General features: G+C 41.2%; 2 protein-coding genes across 2 annotated transcripts in view; both read left to right on the top strand.

Moving 5' to 3' along the window:
* The first annotated feature begins 6,967 nt into the window (after positions 1-6,967).
* Positions 6,968-8,953, top strand: LOC109475728 (adhesion G protein-coupled receptor A2-like). Its single transcript, XM_019776490.1, has 2 exons — positions 6,968-7,403; positions 8,103-8,953. The coding sequence occupies exons 1-2, from the start codon at positions 6,968-6,970 to the stop codon at positions 8,885-8,887; spliced, it is 1,221 nt and encodes a 406-aa protein (XP_019632049.1). The 3' UTR covers positions 8,888-8,953.
* Positions 8,954-12,426: 3,473 nt separating this feature from the next.
* The window catches only part of LOC109475727 (probable helicase senataxin), a 29,155-nt gene continuing 26,665 nt past the window's right edge, over positions 12,427-14,916 (top strand). Inside the window, exons 1-2 of the mRNA XM_019776489.1 lie at positions 12,427-12,615; positions 13,549-13,705. Of these exons, the coding sequence (XP_019632048.1) occupies positions 12,427-12,615; positions 13,549-13,705 (346 nt within the window). The remainder of the gene's footprint in view (positions 12,616-13,548; positions 13,706-14,916) is intronic.

The raw sequence follows: 14,916 nt of genomic DNA, 5'->3' as shown, positions 1-14,916 counted from the left end.
CTAATAAACTATCCCCCCCCCCCAGAATAAACATACCCCTGGAAATTACCAAATTATCAGCCTGCATTCTTACAGGTTAATAAGAGGTACATGCCTTTGTATATGTCGTGCAGTCTAATGACATTATCCATCTACATTCTAACTTGAGATCTGACTCTGAGTTCACACAATTTGTTGTTGATCATTACATTGCATGCATGCATTGAGCAGGAACAATGCTATCAAGTTTTGGGATAAGAGTCCTTGATTTTTTAAGGTTAAGAAAAATTACATGAATAGAGTTTGAAGTTGAACAGAAATTTACAATATGCTAAATACATGCTCTATACAAATTTGCATTAATGTGTAAAAAGACATAGGGAAAAGAATCAAATATAGAATATAATGTTAGATTTTGAATGGTATTTCATTTTTATACCTTTAAAAAAAACTTCAATCAGTTTTCAAACAATTGACACAATCCACAAGTCACACACAAAGTTCACACGAGAATAGCAACAATTCGGACTGCCACAATCTCAAGGGTCTCAGGTTTCACTTACAAAATGTAGCAAGCTTTGAAGTTTGTGTTAGTATGCAAATGAAGGGAGGCGGGGCTTGGAAGAATGGTTCATTCTCTAGTAGGGGGACATGAATATTTTAAAACATTTTGATGTGTACTTGATATGAATAGATTGCAAGTTTTGTCATGTCAACACCTTTTTAAGAATTACTCAACTCTTCCATAATGTAACATCCATATGTGATTTTTTAAGAAAGAGTTTTATTCACATTTAAAAATCATAGCTTCCCCACACTCAAAGTAGGCTCTTCCACATCGTGGGAAGTTTTCAAGTGTGCGCCATTCAGAACGGACTATTTCCAGCTTGAATTGTCATTTCTCTGGTAGGATTTTGGAATTTTTGTGAGAAATACGATTTATTATGCTAAAATACACTCTTGTCTGGTATTATTTTCATATTTTCGTTGGAAAAAGGAATACTTGAAACACGTAATGTGCAAGCACATGTTCCTCCCCCCCAAATTATTTCTAGTAACGCTAGAGTCATATCTCCGACCTGCTACGTGTTCCAAAATATTACTTACCTTTTTGAAAAAAAGAGGTTATCTTTTCCCTACAAAAGTACAAGTACGATGACTCAGTAAATCTGCCGTACGTTTGGTGTCAGTAAAGTTCTGCCCGTGCATATTTGACATGTTGCAAAGTGGCCGCTACTTTGGGCGGCTGTGTCCGGGCATCGTGGCTTTCCAAAAACTTGCACCCAGAAAAAGATGTTTTCTCCAAAGGGCATGTACTTTCAATGCTGTTAACTATGCCCCGATTTTGAAAAATTATTATATGCACCGTCCAAAATGAGATCGTACCGGGTGGATGTTCGGGCCAACAAAAAAGGGACACGAGAGTTTATTCAAGGCCGTTCAACACCGGAGCGGCCACCCCCGGTCTTGTCGGATCCTCTTGCGTACTGGCAGAACTAACGACAAAACATGAAAAGTTCCCGCTAGAATAACGCAACAAGCTCCTACAAAAAGACTTAAATGTATTATTTGTAGTAGGAACTTCCTTTTTACGTCCAGACATGTGCCTTTCGTGACATTTTAACTCTGCAGTTACGTACTTTTTTGCCCGGAACTTTTTTTGATTCTGAAAAAAAAATAAACGTACCGTCTAAAATAAGAACGTACCGGGCGGATTTCAAGGCGAAAAAAAATAAACGTACCGGTACGTTTAATCGAGAGTAAAGAGTAGCTGATTGTACTCGTCTCCTAACCAAAAAGGTCTAGTCTCCAAGCAGAGGTTGTGGGGAATGATCGTTAGCTTTTTATATATGGCTGGTTTTTTTTTTTGTTGCTACCCCCGGCCACCGTCGGTGGCCGGCGACCTTCTCTGGCTAATGGATATACGTACATGCCTGGCCAATTTGAAAGGGATCTGCTTGGAGATTATATTAAAGGTCTAGACCCCTTGGGTTGGCTGGGTCAGTTGGTAGCGCCTATAAACCCCCCACTGTCACTTTTGACTAGTACTGGCCTACTGGCATGGGGCACCTGCTGGGCCCGGGGCATATTACATAATATTACCTGCATACATTCTTGTTGAACTCTCATCTGATTTATTAAAAGTTCAACATAATATTCAACATAATATTTGTCACCTTATCTTATATTCAGTTCAATCAGACTTTTCTTTCCTGTTTGAAATACAAATCAGCATGGTGACCAACTGTAGAACCTTCACAACACAGGGCTAGCCTAGAAATACTGGGTACATGTGCACCTTAGTGCACCCAAATTTGGAGCTGTGCACATAATTTTTTTTCTGTGGGTGCACCAGTGCACCCAAATATTTTCTTAGGTTTAACGTATATAAATATGTTAAATGTGTAGTAGTTACAGCATATTCTTAACATCTAAGTGTCAGAAAAAATAATACAAATTATCATTGTTATAGTACTTTTCTTGAAACCAGAATGAAACATAATTATATATTATCTTACATGGTGCACCTAAAATATTTTTTGTGCACATAATTTTTTAGGTTGGGTGCACCAGTGCACCTATTCCAAAAAAATGAATTTCGAGCCCTGCAACACATTGCTCACAACTGTCAGAAATATATGAGTAGATAATTAAGGAACCCAATAATAAATAATTTTGCCCTCTCCGAATGAGGATGAATGAACTCTGCGGTGGCCAAACTCCATTGGCTAAATATCATCCTCACTATTTGACTGAATTCTACTGCTTTTGAACCCGCCGTGGTTACTAAATCAAAAATGCCAGTCTAGTCAAGGAGATCCTTTCCCCCTTCCTCTCGAATCTGCTGTGCTGTATATCATGCAAAAGTAGCTGCCGAACGACGCTCACGCGCTAGTTAAAATGTAGACAAAAGCACCAGAAATGAATAATAAAGTTACATACCTAAAATACCACAACGGTGTCGTTGAGAAGAAAAAAAACATGCACAAATCGGCAAAAACTGTGATTCGGAAGCACTGAACTCACTCCTTGTCCACCATTTTGTTTTGCTCAACTTGCTCCACGCTGATTGGTCAATTTCTAGACAAGTGACGAAGATCGTCATTGTGATTGGTCAGCATGTGGAATGGCACCGAATTCAAACTTCTACTGAACACCGAGCAGTTTTCATCGACTGATTGACGTTGATTGTATGAACTGGGAGCATCATTTTGATTGAAATATCATTCTTTTTGGGTGAGACGTTCACTATCACCATGAAAAGGGACGAGAAGGTGTAGAGATCGAAGGCTGGACATGGGGTGCAGTTGGATGACAAACCGCCAGGGGACGCTGTCGAGAGGTTAACACAAACGGGTCAACAAAGGTCAGAGTCAGGATTTATGGCGCGGAATGTGTGGGTTTCAGTTTCACAAATTCTAGTGCAGATAAATCTCTCCATGGCACTCTGGGCGTGCAATATCTACACTAGACGCTGATTTTCCAACCTCAAGCCTCAGGAGCTGGCTTCGGGGGCTAGTTTTGATCATGGCCGGAATACAGGGCGTAAGTATGCAGAGTCACATGTAAATTTTGCTGCTTTGTGAATTGTTGTGGCGGCTTGCTGGTAGCGTTGGTGCCACCCTAGTCGTCTCTTTTCTCTAGCTCCACGATACGTGTTAGTGTATATATCGTCTTGGTGGAAACTATAACCGAGGAGGTTCTTATAAAGTATAGTAGAGTTTAGTCTACGGTCCTGTGAGGTAAGATCATGGTAAGATGTTAAACTTTCTTCAACCGACTGCCACAACCGGACAATGTGTTTTGGTGGATGGTCAAAATATGTTCTCCATGAACTGGTCAAACCTTAATAGTTTGAAGGCATGTACTGAGGGTGCATTGACCACTTCAGGTTGCACATTGCACCAAGCTAAACCTCCTTGCTACTTGCACATGTTTTTTGAACCTTGAACTTCAGACTTGGGAGTAAAGAATTTAACTTGATAGATAAAAATGCACGTCATTTTATAATGCATCATTTCATAACAAATCTAAATATAATGCAGAGTCTTGCAGACCGGTGGAGGTCCTATTCCCTCTTTCCTTGTTGATAAACACCTCCTCAAGTGTAAACTAGGAAAATTTAATACTTGTTGCCCTTGTTGTGCATCATCATCATCATATCTCGTTGTGCATAATATGTTGTTATGCTTGTAATAAATATGCATAAAAATGTGCAATATGGTAATCAGTTGAAGTTCATGATCACTCAGACATTTATGATGCCAAAAGGTTACTAATAGTACTACATATTATAGTAAAATTTGTTATTTATGAATGTGACTCGAACACCAGAAGGATGTGTTTCAGTTTGTACCTAATCACCACAGTGCCTAGTGGCAGCTGTGTAAACGGAAGCGTCACAACAGTTGTGTGAATTACGTGCAAGACCAGAAAGTTATCTTCCACTTGTTGTCATGGATCATGCAAGGCTGAGCATTCTCTCACATTATCATATGGCCACAATTCAGTGTTCTCGCCAGGCCTTTTGAGCATAGGGGCCCCCTATGCTGTGATTTGGACCCCCTATGCTGTCTTTCAACCAGCATAGGGGTGTTTTTTTGGAAGAAAATTGATAAATCTTTCTAAAAAATGAAAACATTACTTAAGAATATTAAGCTTTAGCAAAGGGAAAACCTTAACTTCACAAGATCTGCCCATCAAAAAGTGAGAAATGGTGTCTCAGGCTAGGGGGTTATGAGTTTCAATTTTTTTTTCGGGTTAATGCGCGACTTGCGCCACCCAAGTTGCCCTTCTGTACCTGACCCCTATGCTGAAAAAATCCTGGTGAGAACCCTTAGGCCTGCACATCCATAATTTTATCAATCAGAAATGACGGGGTTATGCTGATATCCCCCTTAACTTGTCTCTTTCCTGCGACTATGAACCAAGCACTGGTAGTCGTACCTGGCTGGCATTGATACATGAAATGGATAAAAGATTTTTTTTTCTTCTTGATTTAATTAATTCATGAAATGACTGCCTTTTTCCTGAGCAGATCGTGAGAAAATGCACTCTTTACATACATATTTCTAGTGATGCATACCGGTTCACTGGACTTGGATCCGGACTTGGAATAATGTTTAGGTTCAAGTAAAAAAAAACCTAAAAGTCAAGAACCGAGTCCGGACTTATTACCATAAAAGACCATATCACAAACCCCTTTTCTTTCCAAACCACCTAAAACCATCTGTAGATTGCAAAATCTTTGCTGCAAAATGAAGAAAACATTGCCATCGGGCATCGTCAAGTGTTGGCCTCCATGTTATGTGGCCAAAGTTTCACCCAGACAATTTGCAAGGTTGGCAACATGCAATTTTGTATATGCCATGGGTTTAGGTCCGGACTTACAAGTCCGGAACTGAACCTAAGCCTCTGGACTTGAATCCGGACCTGAACCTTAATGTGGGTTTAGGTATGCACCACTACATATATCTACTGTTGCTCTTGAATATGGCCATGGCCAAGGGACTGTCAGTGTCTCAGTGTTTAATGAAAACAGAATGAAAGCAGCACTGACACATGGGCAAGCCAAACTTGAGCTGAGAACAGTTCGGTACCATTAACACAAAAGGGCAAAGCGCATTAAGGCTCCAGAACCAAGGCAACCGATACACCCTTAACACTAACAGGGCTGGATTATTAATTTCAAACTCTGAAAAGGTCGATTTCACTGTAGTGTAGTAGAAGCTGTGAGGGCTGTTGAATGTCAGTCTCCCCAGCCTACGGCAGCACGTCGGCAGAACGTACTGCACCTGCGCAAAATCCGTAATATATTGTGCATAGCATTTCCGCAGAATGTCCCATATAAGGTTGTATTCGCGCATATAAGGTTGACACTCCGTCTGTAGTTTCCAAACCTTATGTCGGAAAAAATATCGTCTGCAACAAGCAAAATTCTAATGCAACGTTGACCAAAAATCCAACGAAAAAAGTGAAAAATCGGGATTCTGCACAGGCGCAGTACGTTCTGCCGCCATGCTGCCTACGGCGGTTCTGATGGTCGTTCTACAAATGTTAGCACCATTGTCCACCCAGTCGTGAAAATGATGACCTTTCTCTCAGAGTCTACGCCAAACAGTTTAACACACCGGACTGACCGAAGCCTCTGCATATATCGTTTACTCCGCTGGTCACGAGGACCATGTGTACATATCAGGCTGCTCGGCAGAGCTGGTAAAAGGAAACAAATCCGTGGAACTGTCAGAATGATGGAGCAGAATCGAAAGCAGATCTATCTCGATGGGAAAACGGTAGACAGGAGAGGAAAACCTGGCTGCCAGGGGTATGACAGGATCTGGTGCTTTGCCTCAATTTTCAGAAAAGGGACTATACATTCTTATTGCATGGAAATACAAATTGAATTAAAGTCTCAGAGCTCAGATTATGACTTTACGCTTTGCGGCTAAGGTACTATTATGAATTACGTTGATTTTTTTTTGAGGTTGCCTACGGATTACATAGACTAGAAAGACCTGATTACACCTTAAGAAAAAGGACATGCAGGCCCCCTTAAAAGATTTTGTTCTTTAATGATTGTATGCTGCTGTGTTCTACCACCCCCATGTTGTATTCTATATACTAGTACAATGTATATATTGTTATATAGCCAGAAAACGTCGACCAATCAGAAGGCTCCATTTCCTATTGGTTATCGGGCCCTAACTTCAAAAGTGGTCGATTATCAGAATAACCGACCACTTTTTGGACCATACCATTATACAGGGGGCAGGTGGGTATTTCTGATCCTGGGACTCCAATCCCATTGAAATACATGCGCCTCAGACTTAAATATTTAATATAACCTCTTGTAAAACATCATGATTTTCAACCAGACCTACAAAAATGTATCATGTACGTGTACATAACGTCATTATATCTGGTACATAAACATTTAACGGCTCGGTGCGTGTTGCAGCCAACAAGCGAACAGAAGTCTGTAAACACGATGGCACAAAACAAGGCACTGCTGTACTTCCTACTCCTGGTTTCCAATCAGCTACTGCTCGTGTCGGCGCCAGCTTTACGGTGCCCTGACAGCTGTCGCTCCCAAACCCTGTATCTGTTTGGAAGAGTAGTCATCTGTCACTGTCCAGATAAAAACTGGGCGGGGTCCCCCTGCAGCTGGATTGGGTACGGAGGAACGTACAGCTTCCCCGCATGTCTCGACGCCATACCAACTGGCTTCGACAAAGCCACGCGATCGATCTTCATCAAGAATCTCCGTTCCTCTACCATTTTGGAGCGGTCTTTCCCCAACAGCCCAGAAGTACAGAACCTTTGGATCATGCAGTCCAACGTGTCCACGGTGCAGCCAGGGGCTTTCCAAGGTCTGCCATTGGTGAAAACCCTTTCCCTCAGTGACAACCGTATCTCCAGTCTTGGTATGTTGACAAAAATGTGTATTTTGGGCTCCTGATATTTAATTTTGTTGCTTTTTTGAAAATTTCCTTATTTTATAAGTAATATGAATCCTCAATAACACTGTCTAGTATGTTTGATTTAGAAATAGCAGAAAATGATCTACATGTAAAATGACTGATATAAATAAATGAATTACCGGTATGTTATGTTGTAGGCCCCTTCCCCACTAAGATAAATTTGTACCGGATCGAGCTCAGCTGAATTTATAGATTAACTTTACTGAATTGATCTGCCACCTACATGTATCCTTCTCACCTGCAATCCACTTTGGTAGGTGGCTTATACAAGTGTAAAGTTGACCAGATTGATTCTGCCAGCTAATAATCTATTCAGTTCCATCTGGTTCAAATTTATGTGTTTTTTTTTGTTGCTGCCATCTTCAAGATTGGTTTACTATTGTTTCAATTCATAACAATACACTATTGTTATGAATCGAAACAATATTAATACTAATTTAAAAGACATTGTTGCTGAATTATACATATTAGTATTTTGGCAGACACAAAAAGGAGTAAAACTATTATACTACTAGTATATACAAGATTATTACATGATGATTCATCAATGATTACTTATTCTTGATAATCAACACATACATGTGCTATCAAAAAATTTAAAACGTAAAATATCTTACAATATTCTGTTTTGTTTATCCTCAGAACCTGACACCTTCCTTGGGCTTGAGAGGGTAACAAACCTCAACCTCGAAAGGAATGCCATTTCTGTCATATCCAAGCATGCATTCCGCGGCCTACCTCTCCTTGCGAGGTTGAAGTTGAACAAGAACCGTCTGCGTTCTGTGCCCGTCGACGCACTCCTGCCGCTTACAGCACTGAAGTTTGCAAGCCTGAAAACAAACCGCATCACCACGATCGACAGCCAAGTCCTGCGTCTGAGTCACAAACAGGCGCTACGGCTTTACCTAGCAAAAAACCCGCTGAAGTGTAACGCCAATCTCACCTGGTTCATCTGTCATCTGCCAGAGTTGAATCACATCTTTGACCGTGACTTCCTGAGGTGTGCATCGCCTGCCAACCTGAGCGGAATTCTGCTTGCCACCGTGAGGAAGGACATCAGTCAGACCGACACGGACTGGTCACCACAGGACATCAGGTCGGGGAGATGTGACGAAATGTCCACCACAACAGGTCCGCATACTCACCACACCAGTCTGTACAACAACACCATCCTCACAGAGATGCCACACACAAACGCCACCCCAGGCTCCGAGTACCAGGCTACAACAAGCCAGGCTACAACTGGAACTGACATTGTCACTCGTCCAAGTTTTGGCCCAATCCTCACCGAGGAAGATTACAGTTGCTACGTCAATGCCGTCATCATGTCTGTTGCTGTGTCCCTCCTCATAGTGTTGGTATGGGTGGTTGTTATCTGCTTGTACGAACGCTACCACGGTACAGGTATGGCCTGTCACCTTCATTAATGAAGACCCAGGGCCACAGCTTCAGCCATACACACTGACCCATGATGAAGACCCAGGGCCACAGCTTCAGCCATACACACTGACCCACGATGAAGACCCAAGGCCACAGCTTCAGCCATACACACTGACCCACGATGAAGACCCAGGGCCACAGCTTCAGCCATACACACTGACCCACGATGAAGACCCAGGGCCACAGCTTCAGCCAAACACACTGACCCACAGTGAAGACCCAGGGCCACAGCTTCAGCCAAACACACTGACCCACAGTGAAGACCCAGGGCCACAGCTTCAGCCATACGCACTGACCCACAATGAAGACCCAGGGCCACAGCTTCAGCCATACGCACTGACCCACAATGAAGACCCAGGACCACAGCTTCAGCCAAACACACTGACCCACAGTGAAGACCCAGGGCCACAGCTTCAGCCAAACACACTGACCCACGATGAAGACCCAGGGCCACAGCTTCAGCCATACGCACTGACCCACGATGAAGACCCAGGGCCACAGCTTCAGCCATATGCACTGACCCACGATGAAGACCCAAGGCCACAGCTTCAGCCATACACACTGACCCACGATGAAGACCCAAGGCCACAGCTTCAGCCATACACACTGACCCACGATGAAGACCCAAGGCCACAGCTTCAGCCATACTCACTGACCCACGATGAAGACCCAGGGCCACAGCTTCAGCCATACAGCTCGTGGATAGAATGAGAACAGCACATCTCTGTACAGTGGATGATCCTTATAACCCATACATGTAGCTGCCAAGAGATGTACATGTATTGTCATTGTACATGTATTTATTATATTCCATTGGTATTTTAGAAGTCTAATATTTTAAATATTGTAGCATCATTTTATTAACAATTTACATGTGCTATGTTCATCTATGGTGTGCCTATGGCGGCGAGGTGCAACATCCTCTATAACCCAACACTCAGCACTGATTGAGAAATAAACAATAACTATACTAGACTGTAATTGACTGAGAAATAAACCATTGGAATACAATTTTTTTACAAATTTTCATCAATTCAGAATCAGATTCAGTAAGTTTGTCAGACTATGTTTTAATGATTTAGATCAAACTAAGGCCACGCCGAATTAATTTTATGAAGAACCCCAAAAAAGTGCGCGGAGGCGAATAAAAAAAAATTCCAGCCAAAAATAAAAATGCTACTAAACCACAGGAATACAAAGCAGGTATTGTGAATTTGCGGCAGCACTTAGCGACGTATACGACAAGCCGGCACATGCTGGCTTTTTTTGGAATTTATGAATCGGCACTGTACGTAGACTGTATGTACTGAGTTCTTGAATCGTGGAGCTTTCGTAGCCTGGGTGCCCGGCTCCGTATTGTTGCTAACTACCATGGACTACCCAGGCCTAGTGTCAGGCCTAGAGCCAGGCCAGAGCCTCGGTGGACGTCGTGATCTTTTTTTTTTGAGAACAGGCGAAAATTAATGCGTGCGTGGATGTCATCCATAAAATTAAGTCCTAACTTAAAATTAAGTCCTAAAAAGTGTGGCCTAACTGTAAAATGGATGTACCATTAAATGCAGGTTAAAATGATTTCTGCTTTAGAAGTCTGAACAGACCCCACAAGCACCACTTTCAAACGCCAAGCTCTCAGTCTGTGAGGAGAATACATGACATACATGCATGTACTGATGAAAAATGCCAAAGGAGTTCTTTCTCCATCTTGCCTTTATCTAAAATGAGTCTCATAAAGGCAAGACGGAGAAATAATCCCTTTGGCATTTTTCATCAGTACATGTATGCCATGTATTCCCCTCAAGGACTGAGAGCTCGAATCAAAGAGATGCCGATTGAAAGCGGTATGATTAATTTCTGAACGTTTCTGTAAGTTTCACTGTGTAAGTGTTAAATTATTAAAAACTTACCAGTAATCCAAAATTATAATTATAACTTAATTGCGCAACAGTTGTACAGTGTACAAAGTATGGCATCTACTAACTTAAGCAAGTACAATTGTCAACTCGACATTAATACACTTTCAACAAACAGCAAATGATTCTGTAACAGTGTGTGTGTGTGTGTGTGTGTGTGGGGGAGTTGTAGGCACTAGCAGCTGATCCGGTGACAGATCTAGATCTTTGGCCAAGGCCCAGGTTCGATTCCTGGTGTGGGAACCTCTGTAAGAATGAGAAAAGTAGAAACAGAAAGACACTCCCTCCTGGTCCCAGACCAGGGATCGAACCCACGCCAAACCCGGGCACCAGTTCAAACCCCGATGCTCTAACGATTCGGCTAAAATGTCTAGATCCATCGGCCAGATCAGTTGGTAGCGCCTATAAACCCCCCACTGTTACAATTCTACCGAGAATTAGTTTGAGGATTTATCAATTTTGGTGCATTTTTTCCCTAGATGAAATGATATTTATTTCATGGTTCACAATACAAAAAGTATACTTGTCTAGTATTAGTAATTAGCATGTCCAAGGGGTACAATGTATTGTGCAACACTATTCCTCATGTTGTTGTGTCTTGGACTTATAAGAGAGACAATAATAATGATAAGTATTGAAAAAAGTAAAAGTATTGTCTGTGTACAAAAATATTGAACAACTGAGTTATATGAGATTCTTTATTTCATGTTTCATCAAAACTAACAACTTATTACATTGTATTTGTTGCTGATTATAATGACAACACTTTCAGGGCTCCAGATACTGTTTTCTGAATACCTGCACTAGCGCAACTTGTGTATAGTAACAAAGGAGTCCCACTCAACTGTCATATATGATACCGTCAATATTGTGAATATTGCTCATATGAAAGAAGTTAAACTAGAAGATAACTGCCAGGGAGCCCAAATCTAATCATTTCTAGGTCTCATCAAGACCTACCCACCTACCAAGTTTCATGACAATGCATGTAAAGCTTCTTGAGTTATGCTGTTCACAGACGGACGGACAGAGAAACACTACTGAAAACATAACCTTCTTGGTGAAGGTAATAACAATACAACATAAAGTAAATGCTGATTGAATACATGATAAATTAATGTTAATGCCCCGCCTTGGTGGTTTACTCGGTTTATCGCAACTGACCATGGATTATCTCACCATATACATGATGTACACCTCAGGCAGGCCTTTAAAGGCATCCAATGCGATTTCAGAGCAGCAACACTGGAAATATTCTGAATGAGGCAATCTTAAAGTTTGTGGTATTGACACATACTGCTTCACATTAGCACATCCCAATCGGTATTTCATACTTTGGATATTTAAAACTGCAGAAACAATCCCCAAGATGGGTCCTTTGTTTTCTGGGTGGTACCCTAAAAATCAGCACAGGGCCCTTCCAGTAATCATTTTCTGTCAGAATTTTGGGTATTTTTGCTCCATTAAGGGTCAATATACATTGGGATAGTGTGGTTTCAACTCAGTATGTAGATAAGTGACTAGAATATTGGCTTTGAAAAATCTGGTTTCCAAGCCCTAAAAACTGCACTGGATGCCTTTAATATTCCTAACAGTTGCAGCTGTTCTCTCTCCAGATGCCGGGGTCCTGCCTGTGGTGCACCTGCCCGGAGCGTATGCGGCAGCTGCTCCCGGACAGTGTCTCGCTGCGAGCGCCGGCGTGGCTGAACACGGTTCACCAGGACCTACTGTACTGCTGGGACTGTGTGCTGGAGTATCACCACGGCAGGGAGGCTGTCACACGGGCTAGGCCGGATCTAGCAAAGGTACGGCAAATGCATGTATAGGGCACGTTGGCAGAACATACTGTACGTGCACAAAATCTGCAATGTATTGCGTATAGCACTTTGGCAGAATGTCTTATATAAGGTTGTATTCACGTATACGATGTATAAGGTTAACATCCCGTCTGCATTTTTCAAATGTTATTACAGAAAAGATATTGTCGGCAACAGACAAAATTTTGATGCAGCGTTGACCAAATCCAACAGAAAACGTGAAAAATCGGGGTTTCGCGCAGGCGCAGTGTATTTTGCCGATGCGCTTATGTACAATAATTCTACCAGTGTACAAAATACTTTTTTTGAACCAGGTTGCCCAGTGGGCAACTTACGGCAAAAATTAGGTTGCCCATCAGAATTTTAGGTTGCCCCACCTATATGCTATAAGTTACGACTTTCCTCAAATTAAGTACTGGTAATGTTATGTGTAATTACATACATAAGCCTTTGACAATATTTTTCTAACAGCCTTTAGTTAACTGATATCAGTAATTAATACCTAAAATTAAAAAGCATCTGCAGGCTACAGTGGTGCAAGCCAAGTGGGCATGATTTTTTTTTGGGGGGGGGGGGGCATTCTTAAAATTTTAGGTAGCACACTGGGCTACCTAGGTTCAAAAATAGGTTACCCCAAGTAAAATTTGGTTGCCCGGGGCAACTGGGCAACCAGGTATTTTGCATGCTTTGTACATTTGTCATTTGAATTTGCTGTGGTTTTCTTTCATACTACAAACTTAATGTAGGAGGGAAAATGAGTTTTTCATTGTGTTCGAACAAGGAGGTTAGGCCTAGGAAAAAATTGTTTTTGTTGTGTTTCTGGCTTTCCACTGGACTACACATGCTTACTCAAGTTACTGGAGTAAAACTAACCTGCAATCATTGCATGTACCATATACAAATGTTTTTCCTTCATCTTAGGTTCTGACACAAAAGGAAGTGGCAAGACTGGAGGAAAATTTCACCCTCAGCCTGGATCACCATGACAACTTGGATGATGCTGTTGCCATGGAAACACTACATTTACCCCTGTTGGAAGTGCTGAAGTTCCCCTACCTCCTGTTGCATCAGAAGTTGGGTAAGTTCTCACACAAAAAAATTGCCTGATGTACATTTGCATTCATCTTATATTTGGAGTCACAACTGCATACAGAATTTTACTTACATTCACTCATACTTGTAGTTAAGAGCTAGAGACAAGAACATTATTTCAAAGGCATCCAATGCATTTTCAGGGCCCCCCCCAAAAAAAATATTTTGGATTATGAAATCTGATGTTGGCATTAACTGCCATTTCTTAATTAGCACATTTTCACCATCATTTTCATTCTTGTAGCAAACATTGAAATAGCCCAGAAACAAGCTACACGAGGAGTTGCTTTATTTTATGGTATATGTACCACCAATAAATAGCTAGAATCAGCGTATGATACCAACAAGCAATCCATCAGCAACTTGTCATTTTTGCCTCACAGATGCTGTTATAAGCTTTTCGCCAAGGTTGATTCAACTCTACATTAACCCTCAACAGAACACCTTCCCGGACTGATTAATCTGTACACCTGGGGTCCGCGCTAATTTTTAGAAATTATCAACATGCTACCAGTTGAATTGTTTTTCAAACTGATCTGGGAACCTCTGTGTCCACATTACATACAAAAATCATGCATTTTGAACTTTTTCTATTTTTTGGTGAAGAAAAGAAGACAAGAAGAAATACCCGATTTTTAAACCCATTTCAGACTGAAGGGGCTTTTGAGGCCCAACTTTGATCTCAGATAGCGGCTAATCGGCTTGCGCTAGAAGTATCAAATTTGGAGACCTTTCCTAAAATGTCTCTGGAAAAAAGTTCATATTAGTTTAATACTAGTAAGTTGATGTTTTTTTGTGTTGCCATGGCAACGGGTTTCTAGCAGGCAGTTTGTTTTGAAAATAGAAGTAATTTTGGTTTAAACATAAAAGAGTTTTATATTAAATTACACTTCTTTTACAACATTGACAACATCTTACATAATTAAATATAAGTTAAATCATTTAATATGCATAGAATATGCTAATTTGATGACGTCATTGGTCAAAATCCAAGATGGCGGACTATATTATTAGCTCTGACGTCATATGACGTCTTAATTACACCAAAGTTATTGAAATTTAATTCTATTACTACACCATTCTCTGAAAACTTGGTAGACATACGATGAGTGCATAAAAACATATAAAAACGGAAATAAGGTAATGTATAAGAACGCCAGTGTATCCATTATGATCGAAAGCCGGCTGGGGTCCGCG

Source organism: Branchiostoma belcheri, unplaced genomic scaffold, assembly GCF_001625305.1.
Source record: "Branchiostoma belcheri isolate BF01 breed outbred unplaced genomic scaffold, Haploidv18h27 scaffold347, whole genome shotgun sequence".
NCBI lineage: Eukaryota > Metazoa > Chordata > Leptocardii > Amphioxiformes > Branchiostomatidae > Branchiostoma > Branchiostoma belcheri.
Note: the sequence above shows the minus strand (reverse complement) of the source record. Positions and strands in the feature narration are given on the sequence as shown.

What these genes read in the sequence shown, in the direction of transcription:
- LOC109475728 (XM_019776490.1), top strand. Translation starts at nt 6,968, where the DNA reads ATGGCACAAAACAAGGCACTGCTGTACTTCCTACTCCTGGTTTCCAAT. An exon ending in CAACCGTATCTCCAGTCTTG is followed by an intron (nt 7,404 to 8,102) that starts GTATGTTGACAA and finishes GTTTATCCTCAG; the next exon opens with AACCTGACACCTTCCTTGGG.